Raw genomic sequence first — 20,046 nt, forward strand, 5'->3', positions numbered from 1 at the left:
AGTGCTGTGACAAGTTTCCGTTAGTCTAGCACAGTACACATAGCAAGGTGTTTTTATTTGTTTGTTTGTTTGTTTAATTTTAAACAAATTAGAGCGAATAGAATAGAATAGAATAGAATAGAATAGAATAGAATAGGTAAGTGCTAGTATTAATTGGTCAGGTGCTGGCGAAAAAGATGTGTCTTAGAGTTTTTTTTGAAAATGGCTAAACACTCAGCTGCTTGAATTAAGATATTAATCTTCCCAGGAAAACGTCTTGTGAGAATGATTTTGAATATATAAAAACAAGCTTTTTTCCCAAGGCAACAGTTCTAAATTTCATTTGGTTTAACTTTAAATACTATATTAAATAAATACACAAACATATTTTTTTTATTATCAAAATTACAACAAAATTACTAAACTTTCAAAATATTAATAAAAACTATTAGAATATATCAACGATACTAAACACAGTTTCATGCAGTCTAAGATAATATTTTAAAGAAATAATATGTGTGTGCAGTGCACACAAGTTGGTTGCATTGTGTCCTATTTGAGTATGCTTTGGACACATTTTTATAATTTTTCCATAGACATATCCATTATCTCATGATTTTATTGGATTCATTTGTTTTTAAGGTCAAGATTTAAGCATCTCCTTGAAGACTGTCATGCACATATGGCTGATTCTCTACTCTGAGAACCTCAATAACATAACATACTGGCCCCAGTTTAGAGCCTGCTCTGTGACCCAATTACTGTCATAAGAATAAAAATGATTAAGCAATTAATTTCCCCCCACCAAGGCTCTCTCACACAGATACTCACGAGAGTGGCACATGGACAAAATTCACATGGCTCTCAATCACGGCCTTATAACACACACACACACACACACACACACACACACACACACACACACACACACACTCAACTCTTCAACAACCTCAATACACCCACACACACTCTCCTGCACTCCTCTACTGGCACTCACGTTTCAGATGCTCACACGTGCTTAAAACACATGACACAATACAACACAGAGGTCACAAATCTGGTCAAATCAATAGCAGCTGCACTGTACAATTTTGCTAAACACCTGACAAATATCACCTAGGTTATTCTAAAACACAGCATTACCTTCCTGTCAGTTATTGCCTGCAAGAAAGTCAGTGCATAACAAACATCAATAATATCATTATTTCCAGGTTTTACTGTAATCTGTGACCGTTTTTGGTCAACCTTTTTTAGCACAGTGAACTAAATAAGCTTTTAAAGAAACATTTCAGTTATTGCCTGTAACTGTGATGTGTAAATCTATAGTAATGTGATAAGTAATTAAAGCAGGACTATGTTTTGTTTTATTACGTCCGAGATATAGACAAGTGTCTATATTGGATGGCTGTTTATGCACATAAATTATATCTACACGTTTTCAAATAGGCCTATTTATAGCTACAACATTTTCAACAACCTTCCAGTAACCATAAAATGTTTGGACACATTTTCTTTTTTGTATTATCTGCTCTCTTTTTCGTTACCATGAAACTTAAGCCTAAGGCAATTATCACCACCTTGCAATAAGAGAGTACGTTTCAGATTTAGCTCCGAATTTTTTTTTACTTTCAAACACTAGAGCTGAAAAGTGACGTGTGATGTAGTTAACATAAACACACCTTAAGCGGCGTTGGATAGCTGTGAGCAGGTGCACTACCACAAACATTGGCTGTGTCTCAAATTCATCAAGCACTTCTGATACTTTGCATCATCAGTGTGATTGGATTTCTGGAGCTCATCACGTAAACTGACAGCGATTTTATGCAGTAGCTATTAGAGCTCGTGCAGAAGTCAGCCTACGCCCACCGAATTTATACCGCCCCCTCCTCTATCCTCCGGTACATACGGAGAATACGGAGGAGACGCGTACGTACAGAGCTGCCATCGGAGGGAATATTCCGTTTTTGTTTATAGGAAGTCTCCGAAACCTGCTGGAACAACAAGATGGATGAAATGGAAGAGGAGTTAAAATGCCCGGTGTGCGGTTCATTTTTCCGCGAGCCGATCATCCTGCCGTGCTCGCATAATATCTGCCTGGCCTGCGCGAGAAACATCCTGGTGCAGACGCCCGACGCCGAATCCCCGCAGAGCAGCCGCGCGTCAGGCTCCGATTATGATTACTTAGACCTGGATAAGATGAGTCTGTACAGCGAGGCGGACAGCGGATACGGCTCTTACGGAGGGTTCGTGAGCGCACCGACCACCCCGTGCCAAAAGTCCCCAAACGGGGTGCGCGTTTTCCCCCCTAGCGTGCCTCATCCGCCCCAGGCGCAACACCACCTGCTGCCTCACACCGGCGTCCTGCCGCCAGTCCCGCGAAACTCCTGCCTCACCTGCCCGCAGTGCCATCGCAGCCTGACGCTGGATGACCGGGGGCTCCGGGGCTTCCCCAAGAACCGTGTTCTGGAGGGGGTTGTGGACCGGTACCAGCAGAGTAAAGCGGCCGCGCTTAAGTGCCAGCTGTGTGAGAAGAGCCCCCGCGAGGCGACGGTCATGTGCGAGCAGTGCGACGTGTTCTACTGCGACCCGTGCCGCCTACGGTGCCACCCGCTCCGGGGTCCACTAGCCAAACACCGGCTCGTACCTCCGGCGCAAGGCAGAATCAGCCGCCGCGCGAGTCCCCGGAAGATCTCCACCTGCACCGAGCACGAGCTGGAGAACCTGAGTATGTACTGCGTCCAGTGTAAGACCCCCGTGTGCTACCAGTGTCTGGAGGACGGCAAACACTCCACTCATGAGGTCAAAGCTCTGGGGGCCATGTGGAAGCTCCACAAGGTGGGGACTGGTGTAGATTATTATTTACTATTAAAAGATTTCACTGATGACTTTCAGCCTATCCAACTGGTTTAAGCTGAACTAAAAAAAGTTTTCACAGTGTAATTATTGGTTCCTCAAAGAATCCTTCAATGAACAGTTCTTAAATAAAATACAATAAAAACCTATTTTCTTAGTGTAAAGAATACTGTAAAGATTTATTTTCCACTGTAAGGTATCTTTTGTGGAGTGGAGAGATTCCATGGATGTTCATGCAAATGATATTCATGCAACCAACAATGCCAATAAAGAACCTTTATTTTTAAGAGTGTGCAGGCTGACCAGCTGAAAAGTGCCCTAAAGCATTTTAAAACCAGCTCAAATCTCTTTTCAGTGGGCTGAGCGCTCTGGTTTTAGTATCAGAGGTAAGACGGGTGAAACACCACCGGTCTAATTAAAACACAGTGCACGACACAGCCAGTCATGATTCAGGCCAGGTGAAAAACACTTGCGCTCCAGCTCTCTAGCAGATTCAGTAGGGGAAAAAAAACAAAGTAATTCAAATCTAAGTATTCAAAGCAAACCTTCTGATGGAAATTATATATTTGCATGGATTTCGAGGCATCTATGTTCATAACTGCAGTTCTCATTCGGTGCTGTTTTAAAGTTATGGAGGTTTAATGCTCCTGTGATGTTGTGTAATTTTCAAAATATCTTTTGATGGGAATTCAATCGTACAGGAAGCTCGTGTTAACTGTGTGTGTCTGGGTTCCTCAGGGAACATGTAAAATGCAGTGGACGTGGCCTGTTGTTGTAGCAACATTATACAGTGAGGCAGTGAGCTGATTTACTATGTCTGTCTGTAGAAGAGAAAGACTGTATCCATAGGAGAGGCGAAGAATAAGGAAAGAGTCCCTGCTCTCTCTCCTAGTTCTAACATGCTGCTTTATCCAAGTTGATAAATTCTGAGTGAGTTAATTTAGTGGTAAACCACCAGCAATACTGTTTTATTTAATTCATAAACATGAGCAATCAAGAGGGAGGGAAATGGATCAATAAGTACATGGTTTCACAGAGGTTATGCCTGTACATTACTTTAGAATTAGAAATATTGTTGCTGTAAGACTACCTAGTGATCCTCCAATATTGAATATTGTGGGTGATATGTTAACCTGATAATTATCGTCATGTTATGGCTGATAAGTGATAAATGGGCAATATTAAAATTCTGTTTTAATATACTGAAAGTTTAGTCATTTTAAATTCTAATGTCCCACATTGTAGGTATGAAAATTTATATTCATTCTGATATTTGCTGAAGATTACTTTTAATGGTGTTATTAAATTAAGTAATATTATAAAATAAAAAAAAATATCTTAAAAGATTGACTTTATGTGAGTAATAGACGAAAAATGCAATTCTTTTGAGTTGTCTATTCATCAAAGAATACTAAAATTATCAATGTTTATAAAGCAGTTCTAAGTTTCTACCAAAATATTAAGCAGCACAACTGTTTTTAACATGGATAATAATAAAGAATGTTTTTGAGCACCAAATCAGCATATTAGAATGATTTCTGAAGGATCATGTGACACTGAAGACTGGAGTAATGATGCTGAAAATTCAGCTTTGCCATCACAGGAAAAAATTACATTATTACATGTTAATCAAGAAATCATATCAAATAATCCAAAAATAGTACATTTCAGGAATTTGGTTGCATTTTATTTTGTAATTTGCCTTAACTGCTTTTGTATGGTACTAACATTCAACCCAAGGAGACATTTTCAGGTGCAGACAGATGAGCATGAGGAAACCATTCCTATTCAGTGTCCTCCCCCTCATTTCGAGTTCTGCGTTACTCCATGTGTTGAGCTACATTATTTTGTGTCTTCAGTTACATTACTCTCTGTACACTCATGTGTGAGGTTGTGGCTACATAGTATCAGTTTGAACTGGGACAGCAGCAGCATCTCGGCAGACCCAAATACGGCTTCCCCCTTTTAGCACCTGGGACACACACACACACACACACACATGCACGCACAGATCAGATCTTGGATCAGTGTCCTCTACTGTGGTCCCATATGTAGCTGTTTCATTGAACACTGGCAAGCTGGCCTCATATCAGAGGAAAATGGCCTCTTTCCGCACTGCAGCCACTTGCTCGTCATTCATTAAACAGATTGTAGATTTGCTGTAGCCTCAGGGCGCCATATGCTTCTCTTTTCTCCATTTCTCCATCTATCTTTCCATGTTACATACATAGACACTTACACAGCAAGCAGGAAATGGGACCTGTGATGTGTTGATGCTCCGAAAGTCAAATTCCTTCTTTTTGCAAAAGTGCGAAATATTTAATTTTTTATATTTTAGCTTATGCCATATATAATATTTTTATATTTTTTAACAATTCACTTATTTTGCAAGGCTATTTTTCAGACATTACAGATTTTACTTACAGTTTACTAAATTAGAAACATAAATTGTTTATTTCCCAGTTCGATTTTGGAACTGGTTTATTACTATCGCAAAACATACATTGCTAAAGATTTGTAGTAACGGTCAAATGCAACAGAATGATGATTTCAAATGGTTGCAGAGCAGAGATGGATTATTTTCATAGTTTCTCTCAAAGTGTGTAATGTGGCACCACTTGCGCAATCAAATGGATATATGGTAAGACAACGCTGGAGAACGTGGTATAAATTTGAACTAATCGACATCACTCGTATTCCAGGTTGATTAATCACAGTACATTAAGACAATTGTTTTGTATTACATGTTTTCTGAAGTGTTATGTTTACATATACAAAGTATATATTGAAGTGGAGATTTCTGGTTCAGTGCAGAAGGAAAAACTTGTTTTGAGAAAATTCCCTTTTAAAGATATACATTACAATTAAAATCTACATAAGTATAATAAACTCTTAAATGTGTATTTTGGATGTTTTCTTTCCACTTGTCTGAAATAAGACATGATATAATCTCTAAACTGACCAGTGCAAGAAAAAAAAAAGCATTCTGCCTGTGGGGTTTTGTCCTATTTATTTAAATATTGGGTTTGTAGCAACTGGGCCCTTATTACATGCAGAACCAACCAAGCTCTAGAATCCTGTCTTATCTGTTTACCAACAATGGTGATTTCAGCTCTCAGTTAGAACAAATGCATAGGATGTTTCTGTAACACAGTCCCTGCTTGGTTCTCATCATAGGACTTTAGAACGTCTAGGATGTTATGTATTAATGTATTAGCGTGTAATGCTGTAATGTGCTGGGCTTTAGTGTGTTAGGCTGTCATATGTAATGTTCTAGTGATTAATGTATATGGCTGTGATTTAGTTTGATATTTGGAGCACTGTGTTTAATTCCTTGTTCTCTCATTTTTGTTCCTCGTTTGAGACAGACCACAAATGAAAGTGGAGGTCTCTTGGCGGATGGTTGTCATAGCAATGTGAGAACATTTATAATAGGATATTTTTCCCACTCTAAAGTAACATTCTTTGACTTTGCCTGACGCACACACATTCACTCCTCTTCCTATTCTCTCACCCACTCTTTAAATGACAGATTTAATGACTAACCTCTCGCAAATTATGTCACTTCCCCTTTCTCTTGTTAGATTTTGCAACTGGTTTATCCAAAAAGCTTTAGAATGGTTCACACATAATAACCTAAGTCATTTACTAAATCTTTAGTAAAATTAGGTTAATAATGTTCAAGTGCTCTTTATATATAGTTTCTATGTCTTCTCACATCTCTGTCTCCTTTTGTCTTTATATTTCCAGGGACAGCTCTCTCAAGCACTGAATGTTCTGTCTGATCGAGCCACCGAGGCCAAAGAGTTCCTGGTGCAGCTCAGAAATATGGTACAACACATACAGGTACAGCAGTGAGACACACTAACACTTATGCACTCATACACACACCTGTGCAGTGCCATATCAACTTTTCTGATATGATTTTTTCCTCACCTTGTGTTTTAGGAGAACGGAGTTGAATTCGAGGCTTGTTTGGTCGCACAGTGTGATGCTCTGATTGAAGCTCTCAACCGCAGGAAAGCTCAGCTTCTCAGCAGAGTCACCAAAGAACATGAACACAAACTCTCAGTAAGCACAACCACACAAAACATCCTCAAAAAAGAATCTCTAAGATGAATATAGTATGCCGCTTGTATAATATAAATGTGACAGGATATTTTCTGTGAAGTTTACAGACATTTACTTTAAAACCTAAAACCCAATACAATATTTAATTAAAAATATGCATAAAACACCTGCGATGTATCAATATAGAAGAGATTTTTGAGTATAGTGACATGAACTACAGTACATGGCAGCAGGGACCTTTACGCATTATCATACAGAACATGCATAAAGATGCATAAACCAATTATCCAGCCTGCTGTTTCTAGAGTTTCTCATGTTTCTCAACATGCAACATTCACTTCTCAGTTATTGGGTTTAATTCCTTATTTTAAGGAGTAGATTAATAAACATCAAAAGCAGAATGACAGCTCTCTGTACTATTTTCAAGGTAAAGGAAAGTTGGGGGGAAAAATGGATCTGGTGCTAATTACCCAAACCACACAAGTCGATTTGATTTCTTAATTGGAGGTTTAGCGACTACCACATTAAAGCTTTTTAATAGAAGTGATGAATGAATTAGATTAACACTTAGGTTTTTTTTTTTTAATTGCAAGAGGATTCTGTTTTATTGAATCTTTCAGCTTTGTAGGAATGAAAACACATAGTCCACCCAAGAATATTGTAAGACTTTGTTGCTACTGTGTGACACAAAAGAAAATATGTTTACAAATAAGTTGTTTTGGCCCTCATTGACATCCATTGTACGGACAAAAATAAATCAATAGGAACATAAACTGTTTTGTTATTTGTTAATTTTTCAAAATATCTACGTCTGACTCTAGCAGAAGAAAGTAAATCACACAGATTTGAAACGACGTGAAGTTGAGCAAATGAAGACAGAATTTAGTTTAGTGTTTAGTTTATTAAAATGTGTTTAACCAACATGCATGGAAATCTCAACACATTGATGTATTAGGGCAACAGATATCTGGGCACTGTGGATCATTTCTATTTCCCCATTAAAAATTCATTAAATCTCTTTTCTGCCAAAGTTGGATTCAGAATGGACTCATGCTTCAGGCACCAGCCATTGTTGGTGTGTCAAAACAGCCTGTTTTCTTCCCCTATGCCATATAAAAAGGGTTTCTTTCATGGGGGGAATGCAGCTTAATGGATACAAATCTGGGCTATTAACACAGAGACATTAGGTTTAACCTCGAGTCATTGTGTCCTTGAATAAGACTGAATCCCAGGCTGATCCACTGAGACTGCTTCTATAGTTAGTGTGCTGCAGTTCTCTTTGGTTGAAATGCAGCTGAAAGAAACTTAATGTGAAATCAGTGTGCTTTTAAACAGTTCAGTTCGTCTACCTTATAAAGCGCTAACATGACCCTGATTTGGGGTAGTTGTTAAATTAGATGTCCAGATCGAAATTTATGCAATTGTAAATGTTGATTTGCATATTTGAGGTGCTTTTATTGCTTATCATTTCTTTTAATTTTTCTATGATCTATAAATTAAATTCACAAAAGTATTTAAAAAATCTCTTCATTTCTTTAGTAACAAACAAACAAGCTCGAGTGATTAAATTAACTCAACTCATTTGAAGTAGATTTCTCTTTCTCTCTGAAAAAAACTCCTCCAGTGCAGCATTATTATTCAGTTATAGTTTTCAGTTAAGATTCAATTGTGGTCTGCTTTTAACAGTACAAGTCAATTAATGGTACTGTTAATTTTGGCTTGTAGATTTTATTTTATTTTTTTACATTGAAAGATGACACATATATTTGTCTGTGACTGAGTTATGAAGGGAAATGTAATGTTAAAATTGTCCTGGGCCTGGTCTAGTATTTGAGATTAGGTGCTTTTGCTAGCATCTTATATAGGCCTATTCTCCCTCCTTGTCCCCATGCTGCCTCAGGCCTGTTCCCATGGTTACAAAGATGTTGGGGTTCTAGTTTTGGCCAGTGGCTCTGCGAGATGAGACTGCATTTATTCAGTTCGGTCTTGTTCTGTCTGGTTCTGTTTGGATTTGAATGGCTCTCATGTGAAGTGTTTTATGTTTGAATCATTCAGCGTGGTTGGATGCTCTCTGAGAGTGTCTACAGCTTTAGAGGACGTGTGCGTATTAGTGTGTACTTGTGCATCATGTAAAGGAGATATAACTGGTAGGTTTAAGTAGAAGATGGAGAGGCGCACGCTGACACATACATTCATCCACTGAAATATTCAGACATGAAGTGCAAATGGATTTTAATATGTTTTTTTTTGTTGTAAAAGGTCAGTGATGTGTTTGCTGCTCTGAGAGGATGCCGACAGTTGGTCTCGCTGTTGCCTAGCAACCCTGCCACAGCACAGTTATCATGAATTCATTCTTTCTCTTATTTTCTGCCTCTTTATCTGCTTTTTGTCTCAGGTGGTTCGTGATCAGATATCCCACTGCACGGTGAAGTTGAGGCAGACCACAGGACTAATGGAATACTGTCTGGAAGTTATCAAAGAAAACGACCCCAGCGGCTTCCTGCAGGTCATTGACCCTTTTAGTATCACACTAATAAACTTCATCTGCTAGAAAGTTAGGATGATTATACACTAGAAAAAGATCAGATGAAACTGTTAATAGATAGGAATGCATGAGATCTTTTTTAAGGGTGTACCAAGATCCAAATCAGTTTTCAGTAAAGCAAATTTGTATTCCAAAAACTGGACCGCTTCTCTGAAATTCAGTGAAGTGCTTTTTCAACCTTTGCTCTGGTCTAAAATATTGAATTGGTTAGATATTAGGGGTGAAACATTTGTATTGGTACCATATTGAATTTTTTATTTTTCTGTATTGGTCAGTTTTATATATTTGCGCATGTTCATTTTATCAGTTTTTATTAAAAAAAAATAATATTTGGATTACATTTGCCATCATCTAACACTCATTTACAGTTTTTTTCAGTCGCTAACAAGCATTTGTCCAAGCAGTTGTCACATTTTCAAAACTCTAAACACAATTAGCACAGCATCTGTCTATTGTGGCCATACCATTCACACATTTCATGTCGTTTTCATACAATAAGGAGTCACTGAACACATTTCCACAATGCTTACATTCTCTGAACAGACAAGCTATACCTCCCAACAAAATTATGGATCGTTTTTGTAGTATTTACAAATGTTAACACACAACATCCCACAATAGCAAAAACAATGTTCCAAACCTTAGATACAGTATAAAAACATCTGCTTCTGCAATGATATCAGTTCAAAAACAATTTATCTTAGCTGATTTATGTTGTGTAAATTGGGCAAACCACAACTGATTCCAATCCGGCTTAGACTCAATGGCAGGGGTTATTTTTTTCTATTACATTGACACTTATACAATAAAAGGAGGACTTTGAAGAGTGATATTTTTGGAAACAGAAACAGAAAAAGACAAACACTGTAATGTATGGACGAGGAAGAGTAAGAGCAAGGGGCCCAGTGAGAGGAGCAGGAGCAGTGAGAGATGCAGTGAGAGGAGCAGGAGCAGTGAGAGATGCAGGAGCAGTGAGAGATGCAGGAGCAGTGAGAGGAGCAGTGAGAGGAGCAGTGAGAGGAGCAGGAGCAGTGAGAGATGCAGTGAGAGATGCAGGAGCAGTGAGAGGAGCAGTGAAAGGAGCAGTGAGAGATTGTTTTTATTTTACCCCCCCCCCCCCCTTTTTATCTGGGCTTTTTGCTGTTGTTGTTTTTTGTTCAGAATGCTCTTATGTGTTTCATGGATATTTTGTTCACTGTAGGCAATACTGTCAAACCTTTTCTGTTCTATCATACCGTGTTTCTACTGTACCTCCTGCAGTAAACAGTAAAGGAAAAAAATAGCTTTTTACTGGAATGCTTTTGAATGTGAACATTACTGTATATTTGGACATACGGTTCCTAACCAAGAAATTTAGTGTAAAACAATGAATTGCATGTTTTGCATGCAAATACCTGTAAAACTGAAACATAAAAGTCTATGCAGTTTTTGTAATGTCAACAATAGCCAGTATTTTGAAACCTGGTGTACTTTGATTGACTGCATGTACCTTTTGAAGTGAAAACAAGTGTTATTCTTTGACAGAATAATTTAATTTTGAGTCAGATTTCCAGTGTTTTGGTAAAGTTGGTGTGTGCAGAGAAAGATGTGTTCTATTTTGAAATGAAGATTTAGTATATATTTAACAAAATGTGTTTTTGAGAAGAAAATTATCCATTTGGCCAATTGTGTTTTGTAGGTGTTAGTCTGTGTTAAGAGTTTAGAAAAAGTATCTGAAGTATGGTTATGCGCTTGTTAGCGATTGAAAAAAACTGTAAGTAAAAAAATAAACCCAAACCAATTTTAATTTTTTAAATTATTTTTAATAAAAAAAAGATTATTTGAAAAATGATTAAATGATACAATGAACAATTAAATGATACAATTATTATTTAAATAATAGTCATCAGCCATTATTTCATACTCTATTGTTTGGTGAAGTCTACATTCATTTGCATATTTTTTTTTTAAAAATTGAAAATAAATTAAAGTGTCTAATTTTTTAATTATTTATTTAAATGTTTTTGTTTAGTAGTAGTTTTTATATATTATAATAATACATTTAATATATATTAATATACATGTTAAAATCATTTAAATAAATTATTAAACCTTTTTTCAAGTATCAACCATAACATGAAAATAATTGGCTTATTGTTGTTGGCCAGAACTTTTATATATGTACTAGATATTATTATATTGCTCTTTGTGAGTGTTGTGCAAAACTTATTGTAAGCCAGTGTAACATCATTAGTCTCTTGAGCACCTTGATGAAGACTTTAGCACAATTCACTAAGATTAAAAAAGACTGGTACCTGATACAGAAATGGAAAACTGTCTAGAAATGACTCATAAATGAGTGGAGAGGGCATGGAAAGGTCATGGAAATGTATTTGTTAAAAAGTGTTTGATCCTATAAAACTTTTCCTCAAATACAAGCACTCTTGCTCAATGACACCTTGCCTTTTAAAACTTTTCTCATCACAAAATGTATCTTGCTCCAAGGATTCTTATTAAATTAACAGAAGGTCATACATTTACATAATGGCAACACTTCATTAATTTGACTTAATGCCTTGTAATATATTCTGAATCACAGTTTGTGTGTATGTGTGTAGATCTCAGATGCTTTGATAAGACGGGTCCATATGACGGAGAATCAGTGGGGGAAGGGCTCTCTGACCCCTCGTATGAGCAGTGACTTTGACCTGACGCTGGACAGCGGACCCCTGCTGCAGACCATACATCAGTTAGACTTCGTCCAGATGAAGGGTGAGTCTGTGTGTGCGTGTGTGATAGGGTGTGTTTCTTTTTTTTTTGCATGGTTTTCTGTAATGACACAGTAAGACAGAAAACTGGACCCAAAATAACGCAGACTGTCTTTGTTTTTGGCTTTGTGTGTGTGTTTAGTTCCAGCTGCTCCTATTCTTCAGTTAGAGGAGTGCTGTACTCAAACCAACAGTGCGACTCTGTCGTGGAAACAGCCGCCTCTCTCCAACATTGCTGTGGATGGCTACATTTTAGAACTGGATGATGGGAATGGAGGCCAGTTCAGAGTGAGTGTCACATGAACATAGTGGACCCTTCAGTGCTTCATTAGATTAGATATGCATTTCCGGTCAAAAGTTTGGAATAATGAAAGTTTTTTAAATTCAGTTCACCAAGACTGCATTTATTTGATAAAAAAAAAAAAAGAAATACATTTTTTTTTTTATATGAACTTTCTTAGCAACCTTTACTTCAGTCACATAGACCTTCAGAAATCATTTTAATATGCTGATTCGGTGCTCAAATAAATGCACCCTTAGTGGGCATTATAGACTTCTTTCAAAATGTTAACCTCAGTTTAAAAAAATTGTTAATTATTCCAAACTTTTAACTACCATTCTGCTGCTCAGAAGCGTCTTTCAGCATTGGCAGCCATTCTGAAGTCATTATATTGCACTGAAGATGAATGGGAATTATTCGATTCTTGATCCAGGTATCAGATAGTTCTGAACTTGAACGGGCATGTCGCTTCTGCATGCACACCAAAAATATTTCTGAGCAGAATGTTTGAAAAAAAGTGTGGGGCTAGAAAAGCTTTATATTTTCTAAACTGGAGCCTAATTGAACGGCCGGCATTTCAACTCCACCCATTCATTTTAAATATGGAACGGAAGCTGTGCAAAATCATGAGTGGAAATACACAGCACTGATTAAATTTATGATAAAAGTACTACATTGTAGAATAGTACACATATTTTCATAGTAGCATCGAGCACAACTGGTATAATAATCTCTATTCCAAGGAAATGGAATCCTACAGAGACCGTACATTATAATTTTTTGGACACTGCATGATGATTCTGCTCAGCTGACTCAATGATCAGTCAGAGAAAGAGGTTTTGCTCTAAAGGAACAAAAAAATGAGTAAACATTATTCATGCATATACACATGCAAATACACATCTCATGTGAGTGTGCATTGTATTAATGTAGTGATATTGTTTAGCGTGGGTTTTTCATTTGCCACTGAGCAGTCAGAATGAGTGAAGTTCATTTAAATGATGAGGAACACGCATGCATTTCCAATAGATTAAGTCAAGTCCACAAACATTGTGTCTCATCTCACATTTGCCTGAAGAGTCTAAAGATGATTCATGCCTCTCACTGCAGAAGTCTATTTATATTAGAGGACCACTGCAGCCACAAACACACAGATTTACACGATCATAAATGCTTGCATGAACACACACAACCACTGTCATTCTCTGGCCCCGTTTATAACTGATCGTTCACCCAAAAATGAAACTTCTGTCATTAACTACTCACCCTCATTTCACCTCAATCCCGTAAAACCTTTGTTCATCTTAGGAACATAAATTAAGTTATTTTAGATTAAATAATTTTGATAAATTACTATTTTATATTATTATTTTAATTTGTATATATATATATATATACAAAAGCCAAAAGCCACTAGTGTTATATATTTTGTCCAGCTGATTACTAACAATATCTCTAATGTTATTTAACTACTTGTAAATCATGAGAAAATTCCCATTCTAAACAGTGACACGGGGCAGTGCAGTCGCCTGTCAATGACGTTAGTTCCCCTTTGTTACCACCTTTACTGACGTAGAAACCACATGACAACAGTGTCGTGGACAAATGCGGAAGTAGCTTCGCGACAAACTTCAACTAGAAAAAGATGCCGATCTCGCTTGTGTTTTACTCGACAGGTGAGTTGTTTTGATTAGTATCTTTACAGAAAACATATGCTATTATATATTAGATTAGTATAATGGGGCATACACGCCAAACGCGGGGCATCCCGTCTCTAGACCAGCGAGGATGCGTCTGATCCATAGTCTTATTGCATCATTGCATTGACTTTGCATATAATCTACTCACGCAAATCGTTGAACTCGCGTTAAATCCATGATTTATCTTTCCGTCTGATTGATTTAATATTACTGATTGAATATAAAAAATATATATATATTTCTAAAAAGTCTTTGAATAATGATTTGAATTGAGTGATCTGATCATAAAATGAATCACCTGAGACCAAACTTAGATACTTTTACCATAAATAGCCCCCCCACACACACACACATACACACACACACACACACACTCACACAAACTTACATATATGCATTGAATGACTCTCTCTTTTAGACACACATATTGTCACCTACACATTGACACTCACACACACACACACACACACACACACACTATCTTCTAAACAGGCCAAGCCCTTATTTTAGAAAGTCAGGTTCATGTGTTCTCATATTTGCTCCATTTTCGGGTAGATTTTTAGCAACAGTATCACATTGTGTTTCTCCCAAGATATTCATCAGCATATAGAAATGTGAATTCTATGCTAAGGATGTGTACTACATACTGCAGAAATAGAATACACATAGCATACTACATCTTTTTATTTTTGTAGAATGTATACTTTCTGCATGCCTTCGAATGCCTAGTTGAATTTGAAGTAGCATACTACTCTTACTATAGTAATAGAGTATGGTGGCATGCTATATTTCAGTCATAGACTTAATTTGTTAGTCATAATGCAGTTTACAACAAAGAACTGTGTGTTGGGTACATATTCGACAATGTAGTGCACTCAATCTTTGATCAGACTGTCACGTTAACACATTTTAACACAAATAGTAGGCAGTATTCAGTATATAATGTGCAGAATACAGTAAGCAGTAAGTGTGTTTACCATGTGTGTTTAATAACTAAAGTGTGTTTTCTGCAGGAAGTGTATGTTGGTACAGAGATGATATGCACTGTGGATGGTCTACACTTCAACAGCGCTTATAAATCTCGCGTTAAAGCGTATAATTCCAGTGGAGTCGGCCAGTACAGCAAAACGCTTGTCATGCAGACATCAGAGGGTAAGAGATGTTACCTCACTGTCACTCACTCTTTAAACACAGGGAAGCTTGAGCATGTCAGTACAAAAAAATACAGCAGAATTGTATTCGTTCTGGCTATCATCTTATGATAATATAATAATATTAATAATAAAATAATACTATAATAACAAATGTAATAGACTTAACAGGTTAATTGTAAATTACTAGAAAATAATGGAACCACAAATTGTTGCATTGCAAAATCATCATTTAAAATAAATTTAAAAATCACACAGGTCTTATAACACTGTATTTAGTTTGAATTCCTGGAATTTGGGGCATTTACCATTGATCACTTAATAAAAAAAAAATAAGTAAGTTCTGGTTCTTTTTTTCTGCCCTATTCATGGAAATTGCCAGTGACGTCACATTGACAGTCTACTGTGAAGGTCTTTATGAACACCATTGTATGTCTAATTGTATGTTACTAATATAAATGAATATCATTGTTACTGTGCTGTTAACTGTACTAACGATCACTAGCCATTTATTACTTATAAGCTCTAAGTAAGTCCAGCTTCCCTGATCTGCTGCTTTCCTTCCTCTCTTTCAGTACCCAATTCTGTTACTTTCTTTTTTTTCTCTCCTTCACCCCTCTGCATTTCCTGTCCTCTGCATTTCTCTGCCTTTTCCACTTTTCTTTATCTCTCCAACATTCTCTCGCTCTTTTCCCCTCTCTCTTTCTCTTAATTTCAGTGAGTCCACCTTCATATGGTAGTAAAACTCTGGCAGAAGGTATGAATGCCTGAATATCTGAACATCATCATCGTTGAACTCATAGACCATTTCTTGTCTGCTTGTGTATGTTTGTTTGCGTGTGTGAGATGAGTGTGTGTTAGCGAGTTTGATTTGCAGTGTCTCTGTGTTCTTAAACTCATCTGGACTTTTATTCTTACTGTAAATCAAAGCTCAACCAGCCTTCATGACTGTATGTATGTGTGTTGTTTCTGCAGTTGCCTGGTTCACCTTTGACCCTGCATCGGCCCACCCTGACATCATCTTGTCTAACGACAACCTCACGGTGACGTGTAACAGTTATGATGACCGTGTTGTCATGGGCAACACAGGGTTCTCTCGTGGCGTGCATTACTGGGAGATGACCATTGATCGATATGACAATCACCCTGACCCTGCGTTTGGAATCGCCCGTGCGGATGTCATGAAGGACGTGATGCTGGGGAAGGATGATAAAGCCTGGGCCATGTATGTGGACAACAACCGCTCCTGGTTCATGCATAACAACTCGCACACCAATCGGTATGAAAACATGTTTGGCAATGTGTGCATGTGTGTTTTGGAACTTCTTTAGATGAAAATTAGGATTAAATGATTAGCATGATAATCTTAAATAATTACATTTCTATACATCATGCTTTTACTTATTCGGAAGCCATGACCATTAAAAGCCATGTTGCTCTCAATTTTAGCAAAATTTAAAAAGAAGCCAATTTAATGCAATTAATTGCTTACCAGCTTGTTCTCATACACTAAAAACCGATTGGTGTGGAAAGAATTATCACTCAGAAATTGATAATACATTTTAAAACAGTTACAGAGATACAGCTGGGAACACACTGAATTAAATGTGAACTTTTGTAGAAAAACTGAAACCGTATACTCCAAATATTATTTGCTTTATTCACAACTTCGGAAAAAAATATATATATTTTTACAGTGCAGATATCAATCACCTTTTAAAAAATGCATTATATTATATTTTTCTAAAATCATAGAAAGAAATTCTTGGAAACATTCCTGATAAAGCGCCTCATCACAAATGTTCACTGTTGCCCTTGGTTACAAAGTGGATGCTATTTAAATCTTAGATGAAGCAATGAATGAAGCTAATTTTAATAATTAAAAAATGTTGTAATAGTCCTCTAAATGTTGTTGTAATAGTCCTTAGTCAAAAAATGACTCATAAACTATGTTTAAAATATATATTTGTGAAATGTCAACAAAATTATTGCCAATGTTGTGACAAGGTGCCACCACAGAAGAATCCTGCAAACATGGTTTTCTGTCAAAACAGAAAATACACCCACTTACAGTACATAAAAAAAATAGTTTTTTTTTTTCTAGAGATTGCAAATACAACACTAGTGTTACAGTTTCATAAATCACACCACAGTTGTATTGTCAGCTGGCAATATAGAAATAACATATTCACCCACACAGTCACAGTGAACAGTATGCTTTATTATTTTCATTCTTTTTATCTTTCGTACTCTCCCACCTTCGGTGTTATTACCTGTGTATGGATGGTGTGGTAGAATCAGCTGTTGGATCTGAATATTATTTCTAAGTCCCTACTATCTGAGGGATATCATTGAAATAGGTGTCCTGGGAAATTACACCCGTCTCAGTTAAAGTCCTAGGCTCTGTGAATAGCAAAAATATCACTGAGTGTTAATGAATGTGCATGCTCAGGCTTGCTGACATCATGTTTTTGGAGGCATGGTTTTAGACAGAATGCACATGATGGAAAGATGGGGCTGGTGAGCAAAACTGCAGCACGTTCAAGTGGATGGAAAAAACGTGATGCATTACTGCCCCCTGCTGCTGGTTCATGTTATTCTCACGCAGAGGAGAGAGGTCAAAGCTAACAGCAGTCTAAACAGTATCTGGAATATATTTTAGGAAATGCTCAGCTTAATGTTGACTATAAAAATGACGCTTTTACATTTTCTTTGTGTTTGACTGAAAAACATGAGTGCCTGTTATAGGTCTTGCACTCTATTTAATCAATGCATTGTCTTTTCATTTATTTTTATTTTCTCATCTCACTCTCTCAGTACGGATGGAGGAATAAGTAAAGGAGCGACTGTGGGTGTGCTGCTGGATTTCACTCGTGGGATTCTGTTGTTTTTGATAAATGATGAGCAACAGGGACCCGTTGCCTTCAACACACTGGAGGGCATGTACTACCCGGCCATCAGCCTCAACCGCAATGTTCAGGTAACATTCATTTCATCAATTCAATTAAATAAGATCCATAAAAGAATAAACTTAGGTGAAAACGGATGTGATGAGATCTGTAGAAGTTTATGATGCAACACACTTTCTATCTGCTTTCTAAAAGTTCTATATGAGGTACGAATATGCTAACTTGAACCAAAAGGCTTTTTTGAGCAATAAGATATATCTGAATTTTTGTGTGTGTTTCTTTTCATAGGTGACTCTTCATTCTGGTCTGCCTATTCCTGATTTTTATACTCCTGGAGAATCTGAAGCTGCAGGCTCAGTCTGCTGAAGAGTCATTAACAACTGATACACACACATATACAAACACACACGCACAGACAAGTGCGCATGGATTCAGCTGTGAGTGCTTTGCGGAGGAATTGCTGCAGACAGTCATTAATTCATTTGAACAAGGTCTGAGAGCTCTGAAATGTAAATGGACGTGTTCTATGTGACGGTTAGTGTTAACTTAGCCCGAAACCATAACTCTGACCCTGATGTAAGTGAGGTAAATTGATATTGAAATTCTTGAATCATTTCCCTTTCTCTTTCTTACACTTTTTCTAGATATGATTATTATTATTGATGTTGTCATTGTTGTTTTTATGGAAAAGGTGCTCATGGATGTGATCTCCCAGATTACTGGTTATGAACAGATGTTTGTCTGTTGTTTCATGATAAAATCCTCTGTGTGAAGTTAAGCTTAGAAATAAGTTACTGATGTGTTAGACCTTAGAGGATGCATTTTCCATTACATAAACATGTTCTGTTGCGTATAAAGGTGATTTTTAACTGCTGATGGGGACAGAAACTAGAGTAAAATATCTAATGTTACTAGCTCCTCGTGTATATTATGCCTCAGTTAACGTTATATATCCTAAACCGTACCCTGAAACTCAAACTGTAAACCCTGAGCCAAACCCGATCCCTAAACCTAAATTATCTCATTTTACACCTCAATCAACATGAGAAATTTTCAGCCTTCCTACCACATTCACAGTGGATGATCAAACATACATTTGGGACATATGCCAGAATGAGCTGAATGTGTGTCAGTGACGAGGTAATGGCTTTCTGTTTGTTGAACAGAATAGAAAACCCTAATTGAAACAAATACATGCACACACACAGGCATCTTCACAGCCTTGCGTGTCGTTTTAAGGAGAGATGAGAATGAATAAACGTTTAGTTTCTCTCTCTCTGTTTGATTTCTCCTTTGCTGCCTCAAATCTGCACAAGCTTAACACAAATGCTAAATAAATATCTGGTGCTGCTTATGTTCAATGTGAGAAAAAAATGCAATATAAAAGAATAGAGCTGCCAATCCAAAAGAGAGTCGACTTTAAACGAGACCATACATTGTAGCTGCTTGAAGCATTGGCTATTAGTTTACCATAAAGGATGTACTTTTGCATTAAGAAAAATATTAAAATCCCACTGGTGGGGTTAGAATATGGAGCAGGTGCTGTACTCTATATCTGTTTGTTGAGCAGATGGTTTATGCTCAACAAACAATTGAATGTGTGGGTGCAGTGAGGGAAAATTTCACCCATTGTAAATTGTATTTTTTAATAAATTAATCCCAATATAACAAATGTATTATTATTATTATTATTATTCATATTGTGTCTGAATTGTTGTTATCTGTAAAGTTCTATGCTCAATAAACTGGATAAGGTGCAATATAAAGCTGTCTTCTGTCTTCTAAAGTTTAATTGTTGTTGTTTTCTTATT

The 20,046-nt window shown here is 36.9% G+C and overlaps 1 protein-coding gene across 3 annotated transcripts; it reads left to right on the forward strand.

Moving 5' to 3' along the window:
• Positions 1 to 1,746: 1,746 nt before the first annotated feature.
• LOC128026003 (E3 ubiquitin-protein ligase TRIM9) lies at positions 1,747 to 20,001 on the forward strand. Of its 3 annotated transcripts, XM_052612669.1 has the most exons (11): positions 1,750 to 2,814; positions 6,583 to 6,678; positions 6,781 to 6,903; positions 9,299 to 9,409; positions 12,046 to 12,199; positions 12,338 to 12,483; positions 15,189 to 15,327; positions 16,045 to 16,083; positions 16,302 to 16,605; positions 18,144 to 18,306; positions 18,524 to 20,001. In XM_052612669.1, exons 1-11 carry the CDS (start codon positions 1,984 to 1,986, stop codon positions 18,599 to 18,601), a joined length of 2,184 nt encoding a protein of 727 aa, XP_052468629.1. In that variant the 5' UTR covers positions 1,750 to 1,983; the 3' UTR covers positions 18,602 to 20,001. The 3 variants fall into 3 exon arrangements, with proteins under 3 accessions (XP_052468631.1, XP_052468629.1, XP_052468630.1); XM_052612671.1 differs by lacking the exon at positions 16,045 to 16,083 and having other exon boundaries at positions 1,747 to 2,814; positions 16,302 to 16,551; XM_052612670.1 differs by lacking the exon at positions 16,045 to 16,083 and having other exon boundaries at positions 1,754 to 2,814.
• Positions 20,002 to 20,046: the final 45 nt, after the last annotated feature.

This window comes from Carassius gibelio, chromosome A13 (genome assembly GCF_023724105.1).
Source record: "Carassius gibelio isolate Cgi1373 ecotype wild population from Czech Republic chromosome A13, carGib1.2-hapl.c, whole genome shotgun sequence".
NCBI lineage: Eukaryota > Metazoa > Chordata > Actinopteri > Cypriniformes > Cyprinidae > Carassius > Carassius gibelio.